This window comes from Lactuca virosa, chromosome 9 (genome assembly GCF_052849685.1).
Source record: "Lactuca virosa cultivar CGN04683 chromosome 9, Lactuca_virosa_CGN04683_v6, whole genome shotgun sequence".
NCBI lineage: Eukaryota > Viridiplantae > Streptophyta > Magnoliopsida > Asterales > Asteraceae > Lactuca > Lactuca virosa.
Genome location: NC_136434.1, coordinates 130278516 through 130293638, shown reverse-complemented (window position 1 = coordinate 130293638; position 15123 = coordinate 130278516). Strand labels below are relative to the sequence as shown.

The 15123-nt window shown below is 36.2% G+C and overlaps 1 protein-coding gene across 1 annotated transcript; it reads right to left on the bottom strand.

Moving 5' to 3' along the window:
- Positions 1–13027: 13027 nt before the first annotated feature.
- Positions 13028–13673, bottom strand: LOC145137430 (uncharacterized). The gene is made up of 2 exons (XM_079071559.1): positions 13273–13673; positions 13028–13190 (listed from the first exon to the last, which is right to left on the bottom strand). Exons 1-2 carry the CDS (start codon positions 13604–13606, stop codon positions 13174–13176), a joined length of 351 nt encoding a protein of 116 aa, XP_078927685.1. The 5' UTR covers positions 13607–13673; the 3' UTR covers positions 13028–13173.
- Between the last annotated feature and the right edge of the window lie 1450 nt (positions 13674–15123).

Genomic DNA, 15123 nt, shown 5'->3' with positions numbered 1-15123 from the left:
CTCAATATACGAATTTAATTGTTCGTATGAATCACTGTAAGAAGAACAATGAAGGAGATAAGAAAGAGCTGAAGAAGATAATCTCCTGGTACACGGAGATTCGAAGAGTAATACTGTATTCCATCCAGCTTCTTACAAATTAAGTAGTTCGACTTTGATTACAAAGGGGGAGATTGTAAGGGTCGAATTATTGTAATAAGTCGAATTGTATTATGTACTCTTCGAATGTCTTGTAATGTATTTTACGAAGGCGCTTTTATTCGAAGCGTTAGTGTCTATGCCTTAGTATATTTTTTGTACGCTTTCAGTTCCCTATAAATAAGGATATTTACTAGAGTTAGAGAAGAGTTTTTACAGACCTGTCTTTATTCTCTGTAAACATTTGAAAGCGTAATAGAGCTCAAACAAGATCATATTTACATCTGGTGTTCAATCTCGCATTCTTAATTGATTTCATACTCTGATTTGTTTTATACTTGATTCTTTGATTCATCAGGGAAGTTGGAATGAAAGAAATATTGAAAGAGGGGTTAAAAATGACAAGTTTCCAAATTATCCCCGGGAGGTCTCGCACCCTTCTATTTATAGGGGCGAGGCTTCTGATCCAAGGTCTGAGAAGACTTCACGCGTCAGAAGATCCGAAGCGAGGGCAGGTGGCTCGCACGTGCGAGGGGTGAGTTGTTGGCCTCTGATTGGACCGAGGTCTAGGTCCGAGGGGGGAGTCGTGGCACACCATGCGAAGCTCGGACACGCTTCTGATGACACACCGAGATCGGACACGGGGCAGCTTCCGATTGGACCGAACCTCAGACTCGAGAAGAACGTGACACGCCTCGCCAGGTTGCCTCGATGACTCAGCAGTCTCGGACACGTGGCGCGCATGCAGCGAAGGTGACGTGGCCGAAGTCCACCATGCGAAATTCCTCGGATTTGGCATTTTTTCTCGATTTTTGTGCAAAAACTTCTAAAATCCATAACTTTCGCATACGGGCTCCGTTTTTGACGTTCTTTATATGCACGCGTAGGTAAAATTACGCTCTACAACTTTCTTTTAGACTTCGTCGGCTAATTTTGACTTTAATTTTTATATTATTATTTTTAACAGACCGGGACAGGAAATCCGTTAAAAATTCATAACTTCTTAATCCAACGTCCGTTCTCGTCTGTCTTTTGACCGTTGTACTACTATTAACGAGACCTTCGATTCTCGTTTAGGTTGTATCGGCTAAAAATCACTCGATCTAAAATTCGAGTTCTTAGTTGTCTACTGCTAAGCTGAAACTTAGAAAAATCATAACTTCCTCATACGAAGTCAGATTTGGACGTTCTTTTTATACATACTCTCGGTTTAACGAACACTACGACTTTCGTTTAGATCACTAAGGCTAAAAAGTAGTTTATCAAAAACTCACTTTTTACGTCATTCGGCACCGTGCCGGTTTTGTCGCGAAACTTCGACATGTCATAACTTCTTCGTTATAACTCGGATTTTGGTATTCTTTATATATCTGTAATCTTGTCACGACCACTACAACTTTCTTAATAGATATCGGCTTTATCTAATATTTATTTTTCGACGCTCATTTTTATTCTTAATTAATTAAATCCTAGTAATTAAGCATAAAACACATAATATTCACATAATTCCTTTTCATTTCTTCAAAATGAGTTACAAAGGTTAAACTAGACTATCACATCAATATTAATGTCTAGCTTAGAAACACGGGCGTTACAGTGGAACATCATCTTCATGTTGAAAACTTTTTCCAACGGATTCAGGAAGACCATAGTTGTCAGACTTTGACATCTACAAAACAGGAGAAATTCAAGTTAGTTGACTGGGTCCTTAATAAAACACCCAAATGAGATATTAAGGCTAGGACCCAACACAGTATTCTACAACTTGGAAGATGGATGCCGTAATCCAAATTGCAGAACATTTTAAGGTAGGTAAATGACGATTTACCAAATTCCACCATGAAAAACGAAAATTGAAGGTTTAAGTTTTAAATGAATTGAAACTCCTAGATCCTTTGAGATTCATTGAACTTTTCAATGGCATGTTTAATCTCGATTATGCCCTTCATTTGTGACTGGGATGTCGAGGATCACAAATAAGGTGTGAATAACCATGCGAATGTACGTGGTGCCCTCAATGTTACAGTCACCTAATTGACGTGCCAGTTAACCACACACGCTCCATCGATCTATGAGAAACATCGAGTCACCCTTTGCCACTAATGCCAATCCCAACTTAGTGTTCCGGTTAACCACACACGCTCCACTTATTGTCTCGGCAAGGGTATAAAGTGTAATTCCATGGAATTGCATCAAATTCACTTTTTCCTAAAGTAACTAAGATTTGGGAATTTATAAAAGCGTTTAGTTACTTCGTATTTCATTATACTTATAATGGAAGGTTGTGTCCTATCCTACCCGTTCGGCTAACGACCATCCACTAGTCAAGAGTGTGGTGGGTAAGAGTGGATACCCATTCAATCGCCATTTTATAGGCAATTTTCTTAAACACCCCTTAGAGACCAGCTTCGTGAATGAGGCCTACTAACGGTAAGACTGACTCTTTACTCATACATATATAATATTAGACCTTTAATTTCATATATAGTATAAGGGAGTATTTTACACTTTTAAAATACTAGGTGGTCTAATTTAATAAATTATACTTTTAATTTAATTAAATATAAACCAAATAATTATGGATTTATTAACTCTCTTTTTATTATACACTTAATTAATTTAATAAAACCATAAGAGTGTAATTTGAACTTTTCAAAACTAGGGTTTAGAATTTAATATTTCAAAATTAATACTTTTTAATTAAATGTTAAATTCCAAAACTTGAGGGCAAATTTTAAAACTTTTCAAAATATATTTTAGATCAAATTTGAAAAAAATAATAATTAAATAATCATATAATTAATATTTATCACATAATTTGACCTAATCTATTTTCTTACAAGATAATTCAAATCAATTTACAAATAATCAATCTTTATCTTATAAAACAAGTAATTATCTTAAATTGACAATTATCCATTAATTTGATTAGGATATCAATTACCATAATAGGAAAAATCTGATTTTAATTTGAAAAACAAACAATTTATGGTAATTATCCAAAGCAAATTAAGGCAAAAATTGCGAAATTGTGCTGTCAGACTGAATGCACGAGGTGAACACATTGTGTTCACGACATGAGTCTGGTTTAATTCGAAAATATGTTGTCAGACTGAATTCACGAGGTGAACACACTGTGTTCACGACGTGAATCAGGTCAGATTCGAAATTTGCAAATTTTCAGCTTTGAAAACTTAATTTTGCATCAAATACAATAGAAGAACACCCTAAGCTTCGATACCACTGATGGGTTTTGAGCATTACATCAATCCTATGGTGCACATGCAAAACCCTAAAACTTTGGATCTAGGTTTATCTAAATGTCCATGAAAATTATCCAAAGCTCATAAACCCTAGATCTAGCATACTATAATCGAAATCACATATGAAAATAGGGTTTAGATCTTACCTTGATTGTTATGTAGCAATAATAATCTCAAATCCTCTTGATCTTGACTTCTGAAAGCTTAGTGCCTCAAGTGTTGCACCTCTAATGGAGTCACAAACACCATGAGCAACAAGATGATTTAGGAGAAGGAGGATGAGGCACAAAACGTCTAAGAACCCTTATGGATTACTTTCACATGTTTTTGGGGCCTTAGGGGTTCCTTATATAGTTAGGCAATTAGGGTTTTCAACCAGGAAACCCTATTCTGACTGCTTAGGCCCTAAGCAGCCCATGGACTCCCTCCTTAGAGGCCTTGGACGAATTCTAATGGGTTTCCCTATAGATTTCGTCCACTCCAACTTCTATGGAGTCCATTTGCCCAATTTATGCAATTATCTTATAATTACAGTATCAGTCCCCTTTATTTAATTAATCTCTTTTAGCCACAAAATTAATTCTTATTAATTCGTGACTAATATTAATTAAACAATATGATTTCTCTTTTAATATATTATTCATATAATATATTAATAAATCATAATTAATCCTCTTTCTCCTTAATTCATCCTATCAGTTGCTATGGTGAAGGCAATCCAAAAGGACCATGCTCATAATCGGGTCAAGTACATACCAAAATAGTTATGGGCTTAGACACCTAATCCAACAGGAATGTGCTTTGAATATGTGACTTCATGGAATTGTCTTGTAACAATCTCCAATGGAAAGTTTTGTAATTGGAAAAGTCTCTGTGACTTGTATACATAGTCGTTACAAAAGGATCACTGCATATAAGCTTAGAATCTAACAAAATATAGTAAGTGGCAAGGACTTGGTATTCTTACACTTACGATAAGGATATGGAATTGTGAAATGAGTGTCATTGGAAATGTTTTCAATTGACGCATTTCACAAAGTAAGGACCATATATAAACATAGTGTGCATGCTTGGAGCATAGGATAACTATTGTTTTAATTCAAGTATCAAGTTGATAAATCGAAATACTATCCAATGAATAATGTGTAATCAATATGGTGATTAAATAAAAGGTGTTTTATTTATATTCAAAAGTTTTGAGACCATATTGGATTCGATTATTTTTGTTTTTCACTTCGCATGTTTTGACTTCCCGAATAATAAGATTATTCAAACCATCCACAGTCGATCATACTTTGGAAATAGGTATTGAGGCAAGACTGCCATGAATCTGTCTGTAGATTGTCTAATGTGTTAGACATTGCACAAGTTTGCTGCAGTATTCATGAGTACTCCTGTAATAAGATTTGAGTATTAGATTAAACCCACGCTCATCTGAATCACTTCATGGATTTTATCATGAGTGATCATGAGACAATAATATCTTATATTCTTGAAACCAAGACATGTGAGTTGTATTTTACAAATCGGTTGCACATTGATGATGTGTAAACGCACCAGTAACTTGGTGTTATAAAATGCATTGTTGTGTGTGATTTGATGAGTAAATATAGCAAGCATATGAGTCGAATTTTATCCATTCCTTTTACCATTAGAGGGATAAAAGTGATATCTGTGGGCCCCTCGATGATTTAGTGATGACACCCTAAGCGCTTGGCCAAGCCTAGACTGATTTGATTTGTTCAATTAGTCGGTCGTCATAAATCGAAAATCAGGAAACAACACATGAACAGAGAGAATGATTATAATCCATGTCTCAGTTCATACAATATCTATAATGAAGGAATATATGATCCCTTATCTAATGGACGCGTCATTGATTTGTTCAGAGTTCGACGGTGGGTTTTTGAGAGCTACGATTGCTAGTCGGTTCTTTAAGTCGTACTTGCGGTTATAGTTATTAGACTTATCCAAGTGGGAGACTGTTGGATTAGGTGTCTAAGCCCATAACTATAACTGGTATGTACTTGACCCGAGAGTAGCATGGTCCATTTCGGGTTTCCTTCACCAGGACAATTTAATAGGATGGATATTTGAGAAAGAGGTTATTTATGATTTACCAATATATTATAAGTATAATATATTAATTGAGAAATCATATTATTTAATTAGTATTGATCAAGAATTAATTTAGTGATCAAAAGAGACTGATTAAATTAACGGGGACTGATTAAGTCAATCAGTAATATTTATAGTTTGGGCCAATGATCCATGTTGATTAGGGATGGACTAAATCTTTATGAGAGTCCATGAAGAATTAGTCCAAAGGGCCCATCATGTGGATTATTGGATTGCTTAAAGGCTTAAGTAAATGGGCTAGGGTTTACAAGTTAAACCTTAGGAATTCCAAACTATAAAATGAACCCTCTAGCTTGTAAAATCGGAAACTAGTACACCAAGGTTCATACCTAGCCGATTTTGAGCTCCTAAATCTCTCTCTCATATTCATTTAATTGTTCATGGTGTTTGTGACTTCTTTGAGGCACAACACTTTGGGTGCTTGCTCTCTTAAGGCCAAAGTTCTACAAGCTACTACACAAGGTAATCTTCTAACTAGTGTTTATGATTCAAATATCACCTTGTATGCTAGTTTAGGTTTTATGCTTTGGAAAACGAATATTGCATGTATAATTAGAGAAAACTTAGATCCAAAGCATTTAGGGTTGTATGTGCACCATAGGATGTTGTAGTATACTAAAACCTAACAGGAAGCCCCATGCAAGCTTATAAGCATTTATATTGCCTTTTTAGCCCTAAAAGACCATGCATGGAAGGAAAGCTTGGAACTTTACGTGTCAAACTGATGTTCAAAGCCTAGATCTAGTATATGGTGCCTTGGTTTAGGGTATTATGGTTTGTGGACCAAGATCTATTTTCTAGAGAGTTAGGGTTTGAGCTAAACTCATTAAGAAGGACTAAGAGCGGGTAAAGTTGGAAACTTTACCCTTAAAAGTGTATTCCCAGTGTGTGGATGAAGTTTGGAGCTTGAATCTGAAGGGTAGGAGCTTAATCCATTGAGATGGCTCAATCAGACAGGGGAACTTGGCGGGTCCATAGAGGGACTCGACGAGTTGATTTGGTTTGTCCCGTTTTAGCTTTAGGTAGAACTCGAAGAGTTGGTGAAGGGACTCGACGAGTTAAATCGGTAGATCGCGACTGTGACTAGCCTGGAAACTCGACGAGTCAGGGGGAGACTCGACGAGTTAGATCGTGATTTCATGATCTAGGACTCGGCGAGTTGATGGAGCAAATCGACGAGTTGGGTCAACCAGAAGGTTGACTTTGACCCACGCGTTCACTTTGACCAGGGGTAAAATAGTCATTTTACCCTAAGAAGGATTATCAGGATCTGATTAAGTGTTATTATGAAATTGATAGTCAGGGAGTCGTCAGAGCAGCAGTCAGAGATTCCTCACTCAAGCTTTCAGCAGTCAGCCTTGCAAGGTGAGTTTCCTTCAATAGGAACGGGTCTATGAGTTCGTGGTGATGTCGTTTGGACTCACCAACTCTCCAGTCATGTTTATGGACCTCATGAACTGCGTGTGCAGACCGATGCTGGATTGGTCTGTGATAGTCTTCATTGATGACATCTTGGTCTATTCCAAGACTCGGGAGCAGCATGAGGAGCACCTGAGGGAGGTGTTGGAGACACTGAGGAGGGAGAGACTTTTTGCAAAGTTCTCCAAGTGTGAGTTCTGGTTGCGCGAGGTGCGGTTTCTTGGGCACCTTGTCAACCAGAAGAGTATTCTAGTCGATCCGGCCAAGATAGAGGTCGTGATGCAGTGGGAGATTCCGAGGTCTCCAACTGAGATTCGGAGTTTCCTGGGTCTAGCGGGTTATTATCGGAGATTTATTCATGACTTCTCCAAGATCGTTGTTCCTTTGACCCGACTGACCAAGAAGTCGGTGACCTTCCGCTGGGGGCCTGACTATCAGGCAACCTTCGAGACTCTCAGACAGCGGTTGTAGGAGGCACCGATCCTGACATTGCCAGAGGGCGTCGATGACTTCGTGGTTTACTGTGACGCATCGATTACTGGCATGGGTACGATATTGATGCAGCGGGGTCACATGATAGCTTACGCTTCGAGGCAGTTGAAGCTTCACGAGGCTAACTATCCGATGCATGATTTGGAGCTGGGGGCTGTGGTGTTCGCCCTCAAGATTTGGCAACATTACCTCTTAGGGGTCCGTTGTACCATTTACACGGACCACAAGAGTTTGAGGTACCTCGTGGATCAGCCGAATCTGAACATGAGGCAGCGTCGGTGGTTAGATGTGGTGAAGGACTACGACTGTGAGATCCTTTACCACCCGGGCAAGGCCAATGTGGTGGTCGGCGCCCTGAGCTGCAAGGCAGTAGCGGCTCCGATTCGAGACATATGTCTGAGAATGACAGTGATTACTCCATTTTTGGAGCAGATCAAAGAGTCATAGGGAGTACTGAGGTAGTACTCGAGACTACAAAGCGGATCCAGCAGGTCCGGAGCAGGCTCCAGACTGCTCAGAGTCGGCAGAAGAGCTACACCGACAAGCGGCGTTCAGATTTGGAGTTTCAGGTGGGCGACATGGTCCTCCTGAAGGTTTCACCTTGGAAAGGTGTCATCCGGTTCTGGAAACGGGGCAAGCCGGGCCCCAGATTCATTGGTCCTTTCAGGGTTATAGCCCAGGTGGGCAAGGTGGCGTATCGATTGGATCTTCCAGCAGAGCTCAGCCAGATCCACAACACTTTCCATGTTTCCCAGTAGCGGAAGTGCTTAGTGGATGATTCAGCGATTGTGCCCTTAGAGGATATTCAGGTTGACGACAGCCTGAACTACATTGAGAGGCCAGTGGCGATTCAGGATCGCAAGACGAAAACCTTGAGGAACAAGGTTGTTCAGTAAGTGAAGGTGCAGTGGCAGAACCGTAAGGGTTCTGAGTGGACTTGTGAGCCCGAGGAGGAAATAAGGGAGCACTACTCGGAGTTGTTTTCGGACGCAGCAGACTTCGAGGACGAAGTCTAAGTCAAGTGGGGGAGAATTGTAACGCTTGGTTACTGGTACGCATTTATGTATAATTTATTCATTTTATAGAGCTACTCGACGAGTTGGGCGCCCCAGAATCGTCGAGTAGAAACGAGTCTTGGACGCGGGGTTTAAGCTATCTACTCGACGAGTCAAAAGCCCTCGACTCGGAGAGTAGGTCGGCCAAAGTGAAACCCTAATTTCGGGGTTTTGCACCCTATTTAAGCATCTTAATCCCCACCTTTTGGCCTCATTTCCAGCCTCCAAGTCCTAAACCCTAATCTACGAAACCCTAAAGCATTTTGTGAGTGGGTGAGCCATTCTTGAGTGATTTTGTGTGTTCTTGAAGCTAGAAGAAGAAGAAGGAGCTAGAAGGTTCAAAGAGAAGATAGTAGAGCCATGGATTTTCTTCCATCCTCATCACTTTCTGGTAATCAAGTCTCTAACTTGATCATTCATTCATTAGATCTACTTACTTCTTTTTATGAGGGTTTTGGTTCAAGAATCTTGGTCTTTGGGATTTGGACGTCCCAAGTGACTTACATTTCAGATCTAGGATCTAGAAGGGGTTCCATGGCATAAAGGTGCAAATTTTATAACCATGGAAGCCCCATGCAAGCTTAAAAACGTTATTATGGCCTTTTTATCCCTAAAGGGTTATGCATGGAAGGAAAGCTAGGAACTTTACGTGTCCAACTGATGTCCAAGTCCTAGATCTATTATAGTGTGCTTTGGTTTAGAGTATTATGGCTTGTGGACCAAGTTCTATGTTCTACAGAGTTAGGGTTTGAGCCAAACCCATTAAGAAGGACTAATAGCGGGTAAAGTTGGAAACTTTACCCTTAAAAGAGTATTCCCAGTGTGTAGTTGAAGTATGGAGTTTGGATCTGAAGGGTAGGAGCTTAATCCATTGAGATGGCTCAATCAGACAGAGGAACTCAGTGAGTCCATAAAGGGACTCGACGAGTTGAGTTGGTTTGTCCCGTTTTAGCTTAAGGTAGAACTCGACGAGTCGGTGAAGGGACTCGACGAGTTGATTCGGTAGATCGCGACTATGAGTAGCCTGGGAACTCAACGAGTCGGGGGGAGACTCGACGAGTTAGATCGCGATTTCAGGTTCTAGGACTCGACGAGTTGGGTCAACCAGAAGGTTGACTTTGACCAAAGCGTTGACTTTGACCAGGAGTAAAATGGTCATTGTACCCTAAGAAAAATTATCAGGTTTTTGACTAAGTGTTATTGTGATAATAATAGTCGGGGAGTCGTGAGAGCAGCCGTCAGAGATTCCTCACTCAAGATTTCAACAGTCAGCTTTGCGAGGTGAGTTTTCCTCTAGTAGGACGGGTCTAAGGCACCAAGGTCGGCCCGTATATGCATGTTTAGTAGTCGAGTGTGGGCGAGTCCCGTATCTCCCAGTTAGCCGAGTGTGGGCGGGGCCCGTATCTCATAGTTTAGTTTGAGTATGGATATATGACTGATTGATAGATATAGCTATACTCCTTGTCTGTGTGATACTTGTATATATATGTTTAGTAGCTGAGTGTGGGCGGGGCCCGTATCTCATAGTAGCTGAGTGTGGGCGGGGCCCGTATCTCATAGTAGATGAGTGTGGGCGGGGCCCGTATCTCATAGCCAGCGGAGTGTGGGTGGGGCCCGTATCTCCCAGTTAGCGGAGTGTAGGCGGGGCCCGTATATCCTAGTTGCATGTTATATGTGTATGGTATGTGGTAGTTTGGGGAGACTCACTAAGCTTCGTTCTTACAGTTTTCAGTTTTGGTTTTAGGTACTTCCGGTAGCAAGGGGAAGAATTCGGGATGACTGCAGTGCACACACCATTGATTCAGCATGGGATGTTTAGACTCTGATATTTGACACATGATTCTGATACAGTATTTTATTATGATGATTTGAGATACATTACTTATGTTCTTTTTATGAGATGACCAATGGTAACTATGGTTTTTATAAATAATCAAAACGAAATTTTTGGACCGTATTTTTGGGATGTTTCAAATATATTTGAAATCTTTACAATTATAGGTTTTTTAAATATATCAATATCGTTGTTGTTAGCTCTTATATAATAAATCTTATAATAAATTGGTATAAACACAATTTATTTTGAATTATATAATAATGTAGACATCTTTTAAAATTCTATAATCTCAAATGTCTCAATGACCTCTAACTACGGGTTACACATGAATAAAATTAAATATAATATATGGTTTGATGATATTTATAGTTGATATTATGATTAATTAATTTTAAAAAGTTTATTTGCTTAAGATTTTAATTTCTATCATTGTAATTATTTTAAACATCAAACAGTGTTTTTTTAAAGATAATAATATAATTTCTGTATAAAATGTTATTTTTAACTATTGTTGTTGTAAGTTATTTAAAATAACGTATTTGGAATCTCTTGATTATTTTAATTTGGTTTCAGAAATTTAACTTTTTTAGAATTTATTTGATGAATATTGTTAGTTTCTTTAATTATAATTATTTAAAACAATAAACATTGTTTTTGTTTAACATTATAATTTTTTATATAATATTACTTTTGACTATTCTTATTGTAAGTTATATTTAAGCTACTTATTTGAGAATTCTTAATGATTATGAAAAATAGTTTCATGGTTTTTTTGTTAATTTAGGATTACAATTTAGGTTTAACACTATAATTCATAACTTTTAACTATTTATAAAATAGTCTCTCGATTTTTTTCAAGTTTAACTGAAATTTTAATTTGAGTTAACCGTTTAACATTATATTGAAATTAATAATTTAACTATTTTGCATAAAATCATAAAGTATACAAAAGTTGTGACTTTAAAATAACAACTGATCACATACGACAACATATCTAAACTAATAAGTTAACTATAATATGTTAGAAAGTTAAAGTTATAATTTTATAAATATATAGAAGTAAAATATGATATTTTAATATTGTAGCTTAGTTAATTTAGTGTTTGTTTTTTATAAATATATAGAATTTAGTGTTTGTATTAATTTAATTAACATTATTAACAAATTTATAATAATTATTAGAAAGAAATTAAAAAGTCATGAAGATTTTAAATAAATGTAATGCAAGTAAAAATGTCTCATTTATAACTATATATAGATATAGATATATAGATATAGACAGATAAATAAATATAGATATATAGATAGATGGTATAGATATAAATTATAATTTAAGTTTTCCATTTAATTAATATTATTAACCATTTTATAATTATTAGAACGGCTTACACATACATTTTTGTCTCAAGTTGAACTTCAACCTTTAGATGGACGAACATATATCCCTCAAACTCTTAATAACCAGGGGCGGAACACAGACATTTAAACTAGGGGGGCCGAAACCAAAATTCAAAACAAATCCATATAAATAAGTTTGACAAATAGATTTTTAAAAATGGTTAATAACATAAAAACCATTATAGTTTGTCATTTTTTCCGATTTAATCATCTAATTTTATTTGTGCTCAATTAACTATCTGTTTTTTAATAAAAATTCTATCACAACCACTATAACATGCAAATGTTGGTCAAACATGTAATTGTCTTTTGTTTTTCTACAAAACAACTATATTTTCAAAAATTATATTGCAACCACCAACCTTTTAGTGGTTTTAAGAAAAATACATACCTTACCTGACTTAGAAATATAACAATAATCCTTAATATTCAATAAATTAACAGGTTACGTAACTATATATATCTCTTATAGTTTTGTTCACAATTAAGAAATGTTTTTTTAATAGTTAAATGATATTGTTGTTTTTGCAGCTTTTGACATAAAGCGGACTATTGTCTATACTTTTTAGACTATCGAGACTTTGAACAAAAAATAGAGAGTTTACGGACTATTATTTCTTTCAGGTGAGAGAACAAGGTTTAAGAAAAATCTTGTTTTCCGGTAGAGGCGGAGGAGAAGTAGAACACAAGGAGCCCAATCATATTTTCGGCAAAGGGAGAGGCGGTCTAATTTCGGTGAGCAGTGGCAGCGGTCCGATGGTGGCCAACTACCCAAAACTAGATGCAAATGTTGAAACTTTTAACAAAGGGTGTCACTTTCGAGCCTTTCTGAACCAACTACTACTTATTTTGGTGAACGGCGGCGGCGATATATGTCAAAATTGTTAGGGTTTTGATTTTCTAAAAGGTAGAGTTAACGATTTGTAAAATATATATTTTGATTGGTTTTCTGACTATTTATTTAGTTGATTACTTTTCTTATAAGATTTAATTTTTTTAGAGATTAGATCAAGAAGTTTTAATTTCTTGTTAAAGATTAGATCGAGATGAAATTTTAAATTTTGCACCAATACTTATCGCTTAATAGGCCAAGAGAAGGGAGGGGCCATGGCCTCCCCTGGCCCCCACTGTGTTCCGCCAAACCAAAGACCCTTAATCTGAGTCTCAATATTAATTATCTGCTTCTTTAATTATATCTTGAATTCAACAATAACTAGTCTTGGTTTTAACCAAATAACCGATCACTCAAAAGTACAAATCAGTATGTACCCAACAGCCATAACCAGTTTATGGTAAAACTCAAATTAGACTTTGTATTTAAATTGCAACATAATCAACACCAAACAAGAAGATGGGATTTATTTAAATTGCAATCTCAAACTCACCCATACAACGTACATAACTCGAACTTAAACCACCACCTTCCCTTCTTTCAAGGCAATGTATAGGCTGCAAATTAAGCAAAACGTACAAATTAGTCAGCCTCCACATTAAAAAACAACAACGCAATTAAATAATCAAAGAAACCAACCTCCACATTGATAACCAACAGGCCGATCAACAATATTGCAACGTTTAGGAATTGTCACGGCGATCTCTGGCTTAATCCCAGAAGATTTTGCAGTATTAGACAGCATTACAGCACACAGGCATTTAGGGTTCTTCCCTATTCTCTTCACTTGAGCACAACAACTCGCAGAAACCGAAGCATTCACATCTTGTGCAGCTGATGCACATGGTGCGAGCTTGAAGGCTTCCATGTCAGGATTTGCTCTGCCACATTCTCCAGCTCCGTTTACTTCACTCCATGCAGCGATCACAAGAAGAACAGCAAGCAAGTATACGAGTTTGAATGAACCTGCCATTTGTGTGTGGAAGTAGTTGTGAATTCGTTGGGTTTTATAGCTAGCTATCAAGAAAGTTTAATGGAGGAAGCACCATCGATTGAGCGTTGTTATGTGGGATTATGGAAACAAGCATTGTGGAAGGATTTTAAATTAGTTGAATTCGTTGTTGGGAAGTGTAATAAGTAGTAATGGATACACCTATCTTTGTCTATCATAACATAATAAGCACTCTAAAAGTAATAGTATTAATTACATAAGATAGTGCTTGCACCACTATGATGGCGTTAGTGTTTTTGCTCTTAAAAACATTTGAATGCTTTTTATTTTTTGTAAAAACGATAACAAAATTACAAAATAAGTTTTGTTGTCACTTATTTTGTAAAATGGATTTTGCAAATTTGCTTTAATTTGCGGAATTGCTTTTAATACACGAATCTTTTAAGTTTTGTAGAATTAGAGTTTATAGTTTAAGGTTTAGAAAGAAAAATAATATTTAGTAGACAAGATTAGTGTCATTAAGTTATCATTGACATTATGCACTACCAAAAAAATAAAGAGTTGCAAAAAATAAAAATAAAATCATGATGAAAAGTGAAAAAAAAATGCCATTTCTGTTGTCGACACACAGTCACTAATTTGTCTCTAGCAATAGCATAAATATTTGTGAATTGTGATGCTAACTTTTGTCAATGATTCGTCAGAATTTTCTTCTATTTTCTATTTTTGTGTTTATGTCGGAGTTCCCATCGCTACTGGACATATTTTATTTGCAGTCTATTTCTACATGTTTAACGTTCAATCAACTGATACAAAGAATAAAATTAATAAAACTTTGATGATTCAACCAATATACAATTTTCTAGTTCAATCATCTGATACAAAGAATAAAATTAATAAAACTTTGATGTTTCAACCAATATACAATTTCTAATACAAAGTCCAATGTCTTGATACAAAACAAATAACAATTTAATATTTCAAACAAATATTCATTGTTCTAATACAAAGTTCCATTTCTTGATATAAAGTACAATGTCCCAATAGAAAATTTAATGTCCTCATAAAAAAATTTAAAAAAAATTACAAAAAAAAAAAGATGTTCTAATAAAAAGTAAAAAAATGTCCTAATTTGAAAATCTGTCAAATTATAGCAATATCATTCAAATCGAAAATACAATGTCTTAATAGGAACAAAACCCGAAGTGCAATGTTATAATTGATAACCAAATTCAAAACGGTTTAAATGTTATAATACGATGTCTTAAAATGTTAATTTTTAAAGTATTATGTCTTAATATGTTGAAATTTCAAAATACAATGTTATAATATATTAGATTTTGAAAGTATAATATTATCATTGAATGTAGAATGTTATGATTGCTTAAATTTTCAAAATACATTGTCTTGTTACATAAGAATTACAATACATGATATGTGATGTACCTCGATGCTTCAATGCATATGAATTGCTTCTTGAACCCCGAATTGGATATTTGTTTCTCCCTAAACAAAGAGAACCTTGATCAGAAAGTACA